The sequence below is a fragment of the Cottoperca gobio genome, unplaced genomic scaffold, assembly GCF_900634415.1.
Source record: "Cottoperca gobio unplaced genomic scaffold, fCotGob3.1 fCotGob3_64arrow_ctg1, whole genome shotgun sequence".
In the NCBI taxonomy this organism is placed as follows: domain Eukaryota; kingdom Metazoa; phylum Chordata; class Actinopteri; order Perciformes; family Bovichtidae; genus Cottoperca; species Cottoperca gobio.
In genome coordinates, this window is record NW_021167060.1 from 35,339 (window position 1) to 51,110 (window position 15,772).

The 15,772-nt window shown below is 37.1% G+C and overlaps 1 protein-coding gene across 1 annotated transcript in view; it reads left to right on the forward strand.

The window, feature by feature from the left end:
* The window catches only part of pdgfaa (platelet-derived growth factor alpha polypeptide a), a 28,230-nt gene extending 12,833 nt beyond the window's left edge, over positions 1 to 15,397 (forward strand). Inside the window, exons 3-6 of the mRNA XM_029428285.1 lie at positions 6,762 to 6,857; positions 10,983 to 11,176; positions 13,589 to 13,715; positions 14,686 to 15,397. Of these exons, the coding sequence (XP_029284145.1) occupies positions 6,762 to 6,857; positions 10,983 to 11,176; positions 13,589 to 13,715; positions 14,686 to 14,696 (428 nt within the window). The 3' untranslated portion in view covers positions 14,697 to 15,397. The remainder of the gene's footprint in view (positions 1 to 6,761; positions 6,858 to 10,982; positions 11,177 to 13,588; positions 13,716 to 14,685) is intronic.
* Positions 15,398 to 15,772: the final 375 nt, after the last annotated feature.

Below are 15,772 nucleotides of genomic sequence, written 5' to 3' on the forward strand. Positions count from 1 at the left end.
TACTGTACTCATGTACTACTGTACTCATGTACTCCTGTACTACTGTACCCCTGTACTACTGTACACCTGTACAACTGAACTACGGTACTACTTTACTCATGTACTACTGTACCCCTATACTACTGTACTCCTGTACTACTGTACTCCTGTACTACTGTACTACGGTACTCATGTACTACTGTACTCCTGTACTCATGTACTACTGTACTACTGTACTACTGTACTACTGTACCCCTATACTACTGTACTCCTGTACTACTGTACTACGGTACTCATGTACTACTGTACTACTGTACCCCTATACTCCTGTACTCCTGTACTACTGTACTACGGTACTCATGTACTACTGTACTACTGTGCTCCTGTACTACTGTACTCATGTACTCATGTACTACTGTACACCTGTACTACTGTACCCCTGTACTACTGTATCACTGTACTACTGTACCCTTGTACTCATGTGCTACTGTACTACGGTACTCATGTACTACTGTACTCCTGTACTACTGTACTCATGTACTCATGTACTACTGTACACCTGTACAACTGAACTACGGTACTCCTGTACTACTTTACTCATGTACTACTGTACCCCTATACTACTGTACTCCTGTACTAAGATACTACTTTACTACAGTACTACTGTACTACTGTACTCATGTACTACTGTACTCCTGTACTCCTGTACCACTGTACTACTGCACTCCTGTACTACTGTACTACTGTACTATGGTACTCCTGTACTACTGTAATCATGTACTACTGTACTACTCTACCCCTGTACTACTGTACCACTGTACTAATGTACCCCTGTACTACTGTATCATTGTACTACTGTACTCCTGTACTAATGTACCCCTGTACTACTGTATCATTGTACTACTGTACCCCTGTACTACTGTACTCCTGTACTACTGTACTCATGTACTCATGTACTACTGTACTACTGTACCCCTGTACTACTGTACTCCTGTACTACTGTACCCATGTACTACTGTACTCCTGTACTCATGTACTACTGTACTACTGTACTCATATACTACTGTACTCATGTACTCCTGTACACCTGTACTCATCTACTACTGTACTACGGTACTCATGTACTACTGTACTACTGTGCTCCAGTACTACTGTGATCCAGTACTACTGTACTCATGTACTACTGTACTACTGTGCTCCAGTACTACTGTGCTCCAGTACTACTGTACTCATGTACTCATGTACTACTGTACACCTGTACTACTGTACCCCTGTACTACTGTATCACTGTACTACTGTACCCTTGTACTCATGTGCTACTGTACTACGGTACTCATGTACTACTGTACTCATGTACTACTGTACTCATGTACTCCTGTACTACTGTACCCCTGTACTACTGTACACCTGTACAACTGAACTACGGTACTGCTGTACTACTTTACTCATGTACTACTGTACCCCTATACTACTGTACTCCTGTACTACTGTACTCCTGTACTACTGTACTACGGTACTCATGTACTACTGTACTACGGTACTCATGTACTACTGTACTCCTGTACTCATGTACTACTGTACTACTGTACCCCTATACTACTGTACTACTGTACTACTGTACCCCTATACTACTGTACTCCTGTACTACTGTACTACGGTACTCATGTACTACTGTACTACGGTACTCATGTACTACTGTACTCCTGTACTCATGTACTACTGTACTACTGTACTACTGTACCCCTATACTACTGTACTACTGTACCCCTATACTACTGTACTCCTGTACTACTGTACTACGGTACTCATGTACTACTGTACTACTGTACCCCTATACTCCTGTACTCCTGTACTACTGTACTACGGTACTCATGTACTACTGTACTACTGTGCTCCTGTACTACTGTACTCATGTACTCATGTACTACTGTACACCTGTACTACTGTACCCCTGTACTACTGTATCACTGTACTACTGTACCCTTGTACTCATGTGCTACTGTACTACGGTACTCATGTACTACTGTACTCCTGTACTACTGTACTCATGTACTCATGTACTACTGTACACCTGTACAACTGAACTACGGTACTCCTGTACTACTTTACTCATGTACTACTGTACCCCTATACTACTGTACTCCTGTACTAAGATACTACTTTACTACAGTACTACTGTACTACTGTACTCATGTACGACTGTACTCCTGTACTCCTGTACCACTGTACTACTGCACTCCTGTACTACTGTACTACTGTACTATGGTACTCCTGTACTACTGTAATCATGTACTACTGTACTACTCTACCCCTGTACTACTGTACCACTGTACTAATGTACCCCTGTACTACTGTATCATTGTACTACTGTACTCCTGTACTAATGTACCCCTGTACTACTGTATCATTGTACTACTGTACCCCTGTACTACTGTACTCCTGTACTACTGTACTCATGTACTCATGTACTACTGTACTACTGTACCCCTGTACTACTGTACTCCTGTACTACTGTACCCATGTACTACTGTACTCCTGTACTCATGTACTACTGTACTACTGTACTCATATACTACTGTACTCATGTACTCCTGTACACCTGTACTCATCTACTACTGTACTACGGTACTCATGTACTACTGTACTACTGTGCTCCAGTACTACTGTGCTCCAGTACTACTGTACTCATGTACTCATGTACTACTGTACACCTGTACTACTGTACCCCTGTACTACTGTATCACTGTACTACTGTACCCTTGTACTCATGTGCTACTGTACTACGGTACTCATGTACTACTGTACTCATGTACTACTGTACTCATGTACTCCTGTACTACTGTACCCCTGTACTACTGTACACCTGTACAACTGAACTACGGTACTGCTGTACTACTTTACTCATGTACTACTGTACCCCTATACTACTGTACTCCTGTACTACTGTACTCCTGTACTACTGTACTACGGTACTCATGTACTACTGTACTACGGTACTCATGTACTACTGTACTCCTGTACTCATGTACTACTGTACTACTGTACCCCTATACTACTGTACTACTGTACTACTGTACCCCTATACTACTGTACTCCTGTACTACTGTACTACGGTACTCATGTACTACTGTACTACGGTACTCATGTTCTACTGTACTCCTGTACTCATGTACTACTGTACTACTTTACTCATATATTACTGTACTCATGTACTCCTGTACACCTGTACTCATGAACTACTGTACTACTGTACCCCTATACTCCTGTACTCCTGTACTACTGTACTACGGTACTCATGTACTACCGTACTCATGTACTACGGTACTGATGTACTACTGTACTCCTGTACTCATGTACTACTGTACTACTTTACTCATATATTACTGTACTCATGTACTCCTGTACACCTGTACTCATGAACTACTGTACTACTGTACCCCTATACTCCTGTACTCCTGTACTCATGTACTACTGTACCCCTGTACTACTGTACTCATGTACTACTGTACTCATGTACTCCTGTACTACTGTACTACGGTCCTCCTGTACTACTGTACTACTGTACTCATATACTACTGAACTTCTGTACTCCTGTACTACTGTACCACTGTACTAATGTACCCCTGTACTACTGTACCACTGTACTAATGTACCCCTGTACTACTGTACCACTGTACTACTGTACTACTGTACTAATGTACCCCTGTACTAATGTACCCCTGTAATGTACCCCTGTACTCCTGTACTCCTGTACCCCTTTACTATTATACTCCTGTACTACTGTACTACTGTACCCCTGTACTATTATACTCCTGTACTACTGTACTCATGTACTACTGTACTCCTGTACCCCTGTACTACTGTACCACTGTACTAATGTACCACTGTACTCCTGTACCACTGTACTACTGTACCACTGTACTAATGTACCACTGTACTCCTGTACTACTGTACCCCTGTACTATTGTACTCCTGTACTACTGTACTCATGTACTACTGTACTACTGTACCCCTGTACTACTGTACCACTGTACCACTGTACTACTGTACTCCTGTACTCCTGTACTACTGTACCCCTGTACTACTGTACCACTGTACTACTGTACCCCTGTACTATTGTACTCCTGTACTCCTGTACTACTGTACTACTGTACCCCTGTACTACTGTACTCCTGTACTACTGTACCCCTGTACTCATGTACTCCTGCACTCCTGTACTCCTGTACCACTGTACTTACTGTACCCCTGTACTACTGTACTCCTGTACTACTGTACTCCTGTACTCATGTACTCCTGTACTCCTGTACCACTGGACCACTGTACTACTGTACTATTGTACTCCTGTACTCCTGTACTACGGTACTCATGTACTACTGTACTCCTGTACCCATGTTTTACTGTACTCATGTACTACTGTACCCATGTACTACTGTACCCATGTACTATGGTATTCATGTACTACTGTACCCCTATACTTCTGTACTCCTTTACTCATGTACTCATTTACTCCTGTACTCCTGTACTACTGTACTTCTGTACTACTGTACCCCTGTACTCATGTACTCCTGCACTCCTGTACTCCTGTACCACTGTACTACTGTACCCCTGTACTACTGTACTCCTGTACTACTGTACCCCTGTACTCATGTACTCCTGTACTCCTGTACCACTGTACTACTGTACCCCTGTACTACTGTACTCCTGTACTACTGTACCCCTGTACTCCTGCACTCCTGTACTCCTGTACCACTGGACCACTGTACTACTGTACTCCTGTACTCCTGTACTACTGTACTACTGTACTACTGTACTCATAATAATATAAATAATAATAAGCTTTATTTGTATAGCACCGTTCATACAAGAATTTCAGCCCAAAGTGCTTCACAGCAAAAAACATAACAATTAGTACAAGGACAGAGTAAGAGCATTTACAGTACAATAATCACAGTGTTGATATAAATGAGTTCGAAGTACCATTATAGAAATAGCCAAATTAAAATAGTATAAAATAGCAGATAAAATTGCAGATAAAATTGCAGAATTAAAATAATATCATATAGCAGAATTAAAATGGTATAAAAATAGCAGATAAAATAGCAGCCTTTACACATTCTTTGACATTTTCATAGTCCCTTTGTCTGTACTTTCATCTATATTTGTCTTTGCAAATAATCCACATACTTTCTTCCTGTCCCTGTTCTCTGCTTCCTTCTCCCATAACATAAACTGTCTTTTATGTTCTTCCATTGTTTTCAACGCTTCAGATTTAATCTTTCTCTTTGACATTACTTTTTCCTCTTGCTCTCTCAACCTTACTTTTAACTTTCTTACTTCCTCAACACTAAATGATCCTCCTTCAGGAAAACTAAGCTTAAAAATGTATGAAATCATTTAAATTAGTTTAAAGTGGCTAAGATAAAAATATATGAAATATCACCATTAAAAAGTTAAAGTAAAGAGATATAAAATATCAACATTAAAAGACTAAAGTAAAGAGATATAAAATGTCACTATTAAAAGGCTAAAGTAAAGAGATATAAAATATCACTATTAAAAGGCTAAAGTAAAGAGATATAAAATATCACTATTAAAAGGCTAAAGTAAAGAGATATAAAATATCACTATTAAAAGGCTAAAGTAAAGAGATATAAAATATCACTATTAAAAGGCTAAAGTAAAAAGATATATCTTCAGTTTACTTGTGAAGATATTGAGCGAGCTTGCCTCCCTAATGTCTGCAGGTAAAGTGTTCCATAACTTTGGCGCATAATTGATAAAGGCTGCATCCCCAATTTTCTTTTGGATGTTTCTGGGAACATTTAATAAACCAGTAGTGGATGATCGTAATGTTCTTGGGGGCACATAGTTTATTAGAGAGTTGGCAGTGTAACTTGGTGCGGTTCCGTTTAGGGCTTTGTATACAAGAAGGAGGACCTTAAAATCAATTCTAAAAGTTACTGGAAGCCAGTGTAGAGCAGCTAACACTGGACTGATGTGGTCTCTCCTCTTGGTTCTAGTCAGCAGCCTTGCTGCAGCGTTTTGGATGAGCTGAAGTCTCTCCGTTGTTTTTTTTGGAAGGCCGGTAAAGAGTGCATTACAGTAATCGAGTCGGCTTGAGATGAAAAGCATGGATTAGTTTTTCAGCATCCTTTTGATTTAGCTATATTTCTAAGGTGGAAGAATGATGTTTTTGTCACCTTGTTTATGTGTTTATGGATTTAAAGCTTAGATCTGAGTCTATGATAACGCCAAGACTTGTGACTTCAGGTTTAATCCAAGAAGTAAGTTTCCCCATGTTATTCAGCATCATCTCTCTTTTTGTTACAGGTCCTACTCTATGTACTACATGTACTACTGTACTACGGTACTCATGTACTACTGTACTACTGTACCCCTGTACCCCAAACTCCCACAACAGTTCCGTCAGCCACACCTGCTGCAGTGTGTGTGTGTGTGTGTGTGTGTGTGTGTGTGTGTGTGTGTGTGTGTGTGTGTGTGTGTGTCTTAATGTGGATTAGATTTCACATTTGTCTGTAACATTTACATGCAGAACTCAGTCAGCTGTTGTAAACATCATAACTCGTTGGACTCGTGCTGCAACTGGAGACACGTGATCACATCAACAACTGCATCTTCTGCAGTGGACAACATTCTGTGACGAACACTTCACTCCATATTCAGGTTTCTTCACAACGATGTGAAGATTTTCATGATCTCTGTTATTTTATCACCAGATGTTTTGGTGACGTCTGAATGTGTGTGTGTTGTTTTGTCTTCAGATAACGAGGTGATCGAGGAGACTAAACACAGCTACAGCAAGGACTTCTCCCACAGCGTACACAGACACACACACACCAGACGCAGGAGGAGCACTGGTGAGACACACGCACACGCACACACACACACACACACACCCACACACACACCCACACAAACACACACACACACACACACACACACACACTATCAAGGTGTCAGACACTGACATACAGGCCGAACTGTACACAAAGTTGGTTTATTTTAAAGTGACTGAACAAGACATTTAAAGACGTTTAAAGTAATTAAAAAACTTTTAAAGACTTTTAAAGACGTTGAAAGACATTTAAAGACATTTAAAGACATTTAAAGACTTTTAAAGACTTTTAAAGACAATTAAAGACTTTTAAAGATGTTGAAAGACATTTAAAGACATTTAAAGACATTTAAAAACATTTAAAGACTTTTAAAGACTTTTAAAGACTTTCAAAGACGTTTAAAGACTTTTAAAGACATTTAAAGACATTTAAAGACTTTTAAAGACTTTTAAAGACATTTAAAGACATTTAAAGACATTTAAAGACATTTAAAGACGTTTAAAGACGTTTAAAGTAATTTAAAAACTTTTAAAGACTTTTAAAGACGTTGAAAGACATTTAAAGACATTTAAAGACTTTTAAAGACATTTAAAAACATTTAAAGACTTTTAAAGACTTTTAAAGACTTTCAAGGACGTTTAAAGACGTTTAAAGACTTTTAAAGATGTTTAAAGACATTTAAAAACATTTAAAGACTTTTAAAGACTTTTAAAGACGTTTAAAGACATTTAAAGACTTTTAAAGACTTTTAAAGACATTTAAAGTCGTTAAAAGACTTTTAACGACGTTTAAAGACTTTTAAAGACTTTTAAAGACGTTTAAAGACGTTTAAAGACATTTAACGACGTTTAAAGACTTTTAACGACGTTTAAAGACTTTTAAAGACGTTTAAAGACATTTAAAGACTTTTAAAGACTTTTAAAGACGTTCAAAGACGTTTAAAGACTTTTAAAGACATTTAAAAACATTTAAAGACTTTTAAAGACTTTTAAGATGTTTAAAGACGTTTAAAGACATTTAAAGACATTTAAAGACATTAAAAGACTTTTAAAGACGTTTAAAGACATTTAAAGACATTTAAAGACTTTTATAGACTTTTATAGACTTTTAAAGACTTTCAAAGACGTTTAAAGACGTTTAAAGACGTTTAAAGACTTTTAAAGATGTTTAAAGACATTTAAAAACATTTAAAGACTTTTAAAGACTTTCAAAGACGTTTAAAGACGTTTAAAGACGTTTAAAGACTTTTAAAGATGTTTAAAGACATTTAAAAACATTTAAAGACTTTTAAAGACGTTTAAAGACATTTAAAGACATTTAAAGACATTTAAAGACTTTCAAAGACGTTGAAAGACATTTAAAGAAATTTAAAAACATTTAAAGACTTTTAAAGACTTTTAAAGACTTTTAAAGACATTTAAAGACTTTTAAAGACTTTTAAAGACTTTAAAAGACTTTCAAAGACGTTTAAAGACTTTTAAAGATGTTTAAAGACATTTAAAAACATTTAAAGACTTTTAAAGACTTTTAAAGACGTTCAAAGACGTTTAAAGACTTTTAAAGATGTTTAAAGACATTTAAAAACATTTAAAGACATTTAAAGACTTTTAAAGACGTTTATAGACATTTAAAGACATTTAAAGACATTTAAAGACGTTTAAAGACTTTTAACAACGTTTAAAGACTTTAAAAGATTTTAAAGACATTTATAGACTTTTAAAGACGTTTAAAGACATTTAAAGACATTTAAAGACGTTTAAAGACTTTTAACAACGTTTAAAGACTTTAAAAGATTTTAAAGACATTTATAGACTTTTAAAGACTTTTAAAGACTTTTAAAGACATTTAAAGACATTTAAAAACATTTAAAGACGTTTAAAGACTTTTAACAACGTTTAAAGACTTTTAAAGACTTTTAAAGACGCTTAAAGACATTTAAAGACTTTTAAAGACATTTAAAGACATTTAAAGACGTTTAAAGACTTTTAAAGACGTTAAAAGACTTTTAACAACGTTTAAAGACATTTAAAGACGTTTAAAGACATTTAAAGACATTTAAATACATTTTAAAGACGTTTAAAGACATTTAAAGACGTTTAAAGACTTTTAACGACGTTTAAAGACTTTTAAAGACATTTAAAGACATTTTAAGACGTTTAAAGACTTTTAAAGACGTTTAAAGACATTTAAAGACGTTTAAAGACGTTTAAAGACATTTAAAGACATTTAAAGACGTTTAAAGACATTTAAAGACGTTTAAAGACGTTTAAAGACATTTAGAGACATTTAAAGACGTTTAAAGACTTTTAGAGACATTTAAAGACGTTTAAAGACATTTAGAGACATTTAAAGACGTTTAAAGACTTTTAAAGACGTTTAAAGACATTTAAAGACGTTTAAAGACATTTAAAGACATTTAAAGACGTTTAAAGACATTTAAAGACATCTAAAGACTTTTGAAGACGTTTAAAGACATTTAAAGATGTTTAAAGACGTTTAAAGACATTGAAAGACTTTTAAAGACTTTTAAAGACGTTTAAAGACTTTTAAAGACGTTTAAAGACGTTTAAAGACATTGAAAGACGTTTAAAGACTTTTAAAGACGTTTAAAGACATGTAAAGACGTTTAAAGACATCACGTTGGACTGTGAGGAACTCGGATCATTTTCAGCTCATTTTAATTCACAATGTGATTCGGCAATATGCAAATAAAACATAATCGATGAAACTAGAAAGAATCAACAGACCAATAATGAAATAAATGAATGAAACGTATGAATACATATTCCATGTTCATATTCACATTCTCCACACTGCACAGATGAGACGTGTTTGTAAGTTCCTGTGATGTTTGTGTGCAGTGGTGGAAGAGGCGCTGACTTTTAAAGACATTTAAAGACTTTTAAAGACTTTTAAAGACTTTCAAAGACGTTTAAAGACTTTTAAAGATATTTAAAGACATTTAAAAACATTTAAAGACTTTTAAAGACTTTTAAAGACGTTCAAAGACGTTTAAAGACTTTTAAAGATGTTTAAAGACATTTAAAAACATTTAAAGACTTTTAAAGACGTTTAAAGACATTTAAAGACATTTAAAGACATTTAAAGACTTTCAAAGACGTTGAAAGACATTTAAAGACATTTAAAAACATTTAAAGACTTTTAAAGACTTTTAAAGACTTTTAAAGACTTTTAAAGACATTTAAAGACTATTAAAGACATTTTAAAACATTTAAAGACTTTTAAAGACTTTTAAAGACTTTCAAAGACGTTTAAAGACTTTTAAAGATGTTTAAAGACATTTAAAAACATTTAAAGACTTTTAAAGACTTTTAAAGAATTTTAAAGACGTTCAAAGATGTTTAAAGACATTTAAAAACATTTAAAGACATTTAAAGACATTTAAAGACGTTTAAAGACATTTAAAGACGTTTAAAGACATTTAAAGACATTTAAAGACATTTAAAGGCGTTTAAAGACTTTTAACAACGTTTAAAGACTTTTAAAGATTTTAAAGACATTTATAGACTTTTAAAGACTTCTAAAGACATTTAAAGACGTTTAAAGACTTTTAGAGACATTTAAAGACATTTAAAGACGTTTAAAGACATTTAGAGACATTTAAAGACGTTTAAAGACATTTAGAGACATTTAAAGACGTTTAAAGACTTTTAAAGACGTTTAAAGACATTTAAAGACGTTTAAAGACATTTAAAGACATTTAAAGACATTTAAAGACGTTTAAAGACATTTAAAGACATTTAAAGACTTTTGAAGACGTTTAAAGACATTTAAAGATGTTTAAAGACGTTTAAAGACATTGAAAGACTTTTAAAGACGTTTAAAGACGTTTAAAGACATTGAAAGACGTTTAAAGACTTTTAAAGACGTTTAAAGACATGTAAAGACGTTTAAAGACATCACGTTGGACTGTGAGGAACTCGGATCATTTTCAGCTCATTTTAATTCACAATGTGATTAGGCAATATGCAAATAAAACATAATCGATGAAACTAGAAAGAATCAACAGACCAATAATGAAATAAATGAATGAAACGTATGAATACATATTCCATGTTCATATTCACGTTCTCCACACTGCACAGATGACACGTGTTTGTAAGTTCCTGTGATGTTTGTGTGCAGTGGTGGAAGAGGCGCTGCCGGCCGTGTGTAAGGTGCGGACAGCCATCTATGAGATCCCCAGGAGTCAGGTGGATCCCACCTCGGCCAACTTCCTCATCTGGCCGCCCTGCGTGGAGGTGAAGCGCTGCACCGGCTGCTGCAACACCAGCAACATGAGATGCCAGGCGGCCCGAAAGCACCACCGCACGGTCAAGGTACAAAACTACAGAACTTTAATGTTATATGTTCCAAGAAACACGTATTTGTACATTTACTAAAAAAATAAAACTTAGACATTCTCTCAGGTTTTCTGAGACATAAAAAAGACTTTAAAAAGACATGAATTTGTAAGAAAGAACTCATTTTTATTTTTATCCTGTGAAGTGATTTGGTTCTTTCTCCAAATGTATAATTATAATTACATTTATAATTATTATAACTACAGAGAATATTCAGGTATTTTTCTCTTAAATGTAGCACTTTAATCTCAGACAATATCCAATTTCTTCCTCTGAAAATTACTACATAAGTGTGTGTGTGTGTGTGTGTGTGTGTGTGTGTGTGTATACCTGATTGTATCCGAATGCCTGAAACACCTAAATATTAAAGTTTCACAGTGTTTTATAGAACACCAGACGTATGTACAGAATTATGAGCTGTAATGTAAAACAACACATTTACAACTCAGCAGTTAAATCTTTAAGCATCTTTTGTAACATTATATATATATATATATATATATATATATATATATATATAAATATATATAGTGGTGATTCCAATAACGGCTGATGTAAAAGGAGACACAGAGCGGCTGGAGGTCTGTAGCTCCATCCTGCTGTCAGATTATAATAACACTGATGAAGGAACACATGGGGAATGTTCCAGGTTGAGTTTACTCTTTAAATGATCAACATGCAGAGATACAAAACAAAGACGTGTAGAAGGCAGCGAGATAAAGAGTGGAAGATGCTTCTTCGTGTGATGCCAGAGGTTGAGAGGGGGGAGGAGGGGGTGGGGGGAGTTTGATTCCCAGTGCTTTGTGCTGCTGATACCCAGTCTGAGATGAAAGGACTCGTCCTCAGTCTGCTCGCAGAGGAAATCAAAAATAAAGTCGCTCACATGTGCAGAGATCCAGCGTTCAGAGGATCACGGTCACGAGGACGAGAGGCAGTCACAGGGAGCCGCAGGGGGAACAGCAGAGCGGAGGGTGAGGTGGTGTGTCCATGTGTGAGACGGAGAGGGGGGGGGGGGGTAGCATCTTCACTACTGTCATTTATACCTTCACATCTACTGATCTACTGTCATATCTCATATCTATAACACTGAAGTGTATCTGATGATCTTAGATGGTTGTCCACCTGCTGATCTCCCCTACTGATATGTATGCACGTGTGTGTGTGTCGGTGCTTGTGCACGTTTACAGCTCATGGATGTCAGTGTGTGTGTTTCAGTAACCGAGCTCAGACATTCAGTGTCAGCAGAGTGTGATGTGTGTGATGAAACAAAACAAAAGGAGCTTCCTGTCGCTGATGAATAAGAAGCTTAAGAAAGACTTGTTCTACATGTTGACAGTATTCTATTGGAAATGTTGTTTAAGTGATAAACACACTCGTGTTGTACAGCCAGGCTCTGTTGAAACCTCCGAGCAGTTCATCCACAGATGTTAAAATGTACAACTTTACAGCAGAAACAAACAGTTTGGTACAAAAATAGTTTTTGTGTGTACAGTTAATGAAAACTGTTTTTATATAACTCCCCTATTGTATTTATTTTAAGGCTCTGTTGCTTCCTCTCTGAAACGTGTCTGTCAGATTCCTTTTCTGTCCGGCGCCAGAGAATATATTTCACTGCTCCATAATGTAAAAGCCTGAAGTGATATTTGAAGCCCTGAACATGTCTCCTTGCACTGAAACTGAACATTCTGTTTGATCTTTGGTGTTGCTCTGGATTGTTAGTTTGCTGCTCCGTGTTATTAGTTTGGTGCGCTGAATTGATAGTTTGTTGCTCCATAATGTTAGTTTGGTGCTATGGGTTGTTAGTTTGCTGCTCTGTAATGTTAGTTTGGTGCTCTGGATTGTTAGTTTGGTGCTCTGTGTTGTTAGTTTACAGCTCTGGATTGTTAGTTTGGTGCTCTGTGTTGTTAGTTTACAGCTCTGGGTTGTTAGTTTATGGCTCTGAATTTTTAGTTTGTTGCTCTGTAATGTTAGTTTGGGGCTCTGGATTGTTGGTTTGTTGCTCTGTGTTGTTAGTTTGGTGCTCTGTATTGTTAGTTTGGTGCTCTGTATTGTTAGTTTGGTGCTCTGGATTGTTGGTTTGTTGCTCTGTATTGTTAGTTTATGCCTCTGGATTTTTAGTTTGTTGCTCTGTAATGTTAGTTTGGTGCTCTGGATTGTTGGTTTGGTGCTCTGTAATGTTAGTTTGCTGCTCTGGATTGTTAGTTTGCTGCGCTGGTGAAAGACTTTTGTTGTTTATTTCAGTTAGTCTTGTACAGACTTTTGTTCTGTCTCTGAGATGGAGTTGGTTTATAATTCTGCGTACGCTTTCAAAACCTTTTCAAGCGTTTCTAATGAATGTGTCTGATATGTTGTGTTTTTTAAAGCAATTTAAAATTGGTCTCTCTCCAGGTGGCGAAGGTGGAGTACGTGCGGCGGCGGCCGAAGCTGAGGGAGGTGCAGGTGAGGCTGGAGGATCACCTGGAGTGTATGTGCACCAACAAACGCCACATCAGCCCACACTCAGACACAGACAACGGTGAGCATACAGCTGTGTGTGTGTGTGTGTGTGTGTGTGTGTGTGTGTGTGTGTGTGTGTGTGTGTGTGTGTGTTGGCTCATGTGAAGGCTGCTCCTGTCTGAATGTGTCTGCTGACACCAACAGGAGCAGATAAGAGATCTGAGGTATTCACTGTGAATTAGTCCTCCCTCAGGACAACTCACACTGAACCAGAGCCAACTACTGAATTGATCAAAAATCTTTCCCCAGTTCCAACATGAAGCTGAATGGATGAATGAATCTTTTTTTAACCTAACGTTAGTAAGTTTGTCCCGCTGTCTGCATGTGTGTGTCCTGCAGTTGAGTCCGTGTTTCACGCTTTGCCGTGTTGGGTTCTAGAATTTGAGTGAACTGGACCTTTAAAGTCCCTGAAACACAGTCACTGGCTGAATGCCATAGATTCAAATGTCTTAAATCTATCTAAGTCTTAAAAATGCTAAAACATGGGATTGTAAAATCTGAAAATAATTAGTAACATCTGTTATTATTTTCTCTCAGTGGCATTAAAAAAGTCTTAAATCTGAGTGTCCTTAAGCTGAAGGAACCCTGGCGAGAAGTCTTTGAATTAGATGTTTAAGAAGGTGTGTGTGTGTGTGTGTGTGTGTGTGTGTGTGTGTGTGTGTGTGTGTGTGTCTCCTCTCTGGATGTAATAAATAAGTAATAATACTTTATACATTGGATCTCATGATGTCACACATGCAGCTCGAGTTTCCTGTCATGCAAAGGTCAAAGGTCAGTGGGTCCATGTGACTTCCTGCTGACACGTTGTCATCGGCTCGTCTCACTTTGACCACGACTCACTAACATGAAGTCCACGAGGTTAAAGACACAGATGAGATGTGTGCTGTTCACTCTGTATTAAATCTCTGTTTGTTCACAAAATGCTGAACAAGCTGTTCTCCAGTCTCTTCAAGACGTTAAAGTTAATCTTCACTCTGTGCTCCCGACAGGCATCAGGTGAAGAGAGACGGAGCTGAACCTCCATCACCTCCATCACCTCCACCTCCATCCTCCTGCCAGCGACAGGAGGATGTTCTGAGCTGTGGGAGGTTTGACGGACGATAACTGATTCTTTACTCTGAGAGACACAAACTGATGGTTTCCTTGCTGTGATTCCTCGACGGAGAAAAGCAGCCATTGGATGCAGAAACGCTGGCGTCAGTGAGGTGGATTCTGGGATGTCGAAGGACTTACTGTCTGCGCCTCCTCGTCCAGAGAATAACCCGCTCAGAGACTCGGATTATAAAGCCTTGGATACAGTGACGACTGGGATTAGGTTTTCTTTTTTTACTCCAAGATTTACTCTTCATCAGCACACACACACACACACACACACACACACACACACACACACACACACACACACACACAAACGTATATCCTCTTACTTTTATAACCTCTCATTTTCTATTGCTGTCTGTTTGTATTTGATCTGCAGGAGAGAAACTGACACTAATAAACTATTTATATGGAAACTAAGTGAGCGTGGTGATCAGGAAACAGCTTCTAGAGAAACAACATGTTTCAGAGTGAACACTTTATCTGAGTGTGTGTGTGTGTGTGCGTGTGTGTGAGAGAGAGAGAGAGAGAGATTATCTGGAGGATCATAATACTGAAGATAAAACCCTGTGAATGTGTAACTGAGAGAAACACGCATCCGACTCGTTCACGGAGAGAACAGAGCCGACGCAGTTTCAGGGTTTTAAGCCAACACATACGAGATGAACAGTAAAGGAACTACACATCCCAGAAGACATTGCAAATGGTGGAACCTCCTGAAAAACGTTGTCGATCTAACATTAAGATAAATAAAAAAATGTTTTCACAAGATAAGAGAAAGTTTCCAAACCAGCCGCCATGTTGGTTCTCTTTGAGAACCGGGAGCAGGATTGTGGGTAATGTAGTCCAACATCGCTTCACACTTCCTCAGCTCGTGGTGAGTCTGACTTTATGGCTAATAATCCAAATCTTCCATTATAATATAAATAGAAGCATCTGCTTCAGAGCGAACTTCTTCAAAGTCACGTTTAGTTTTCA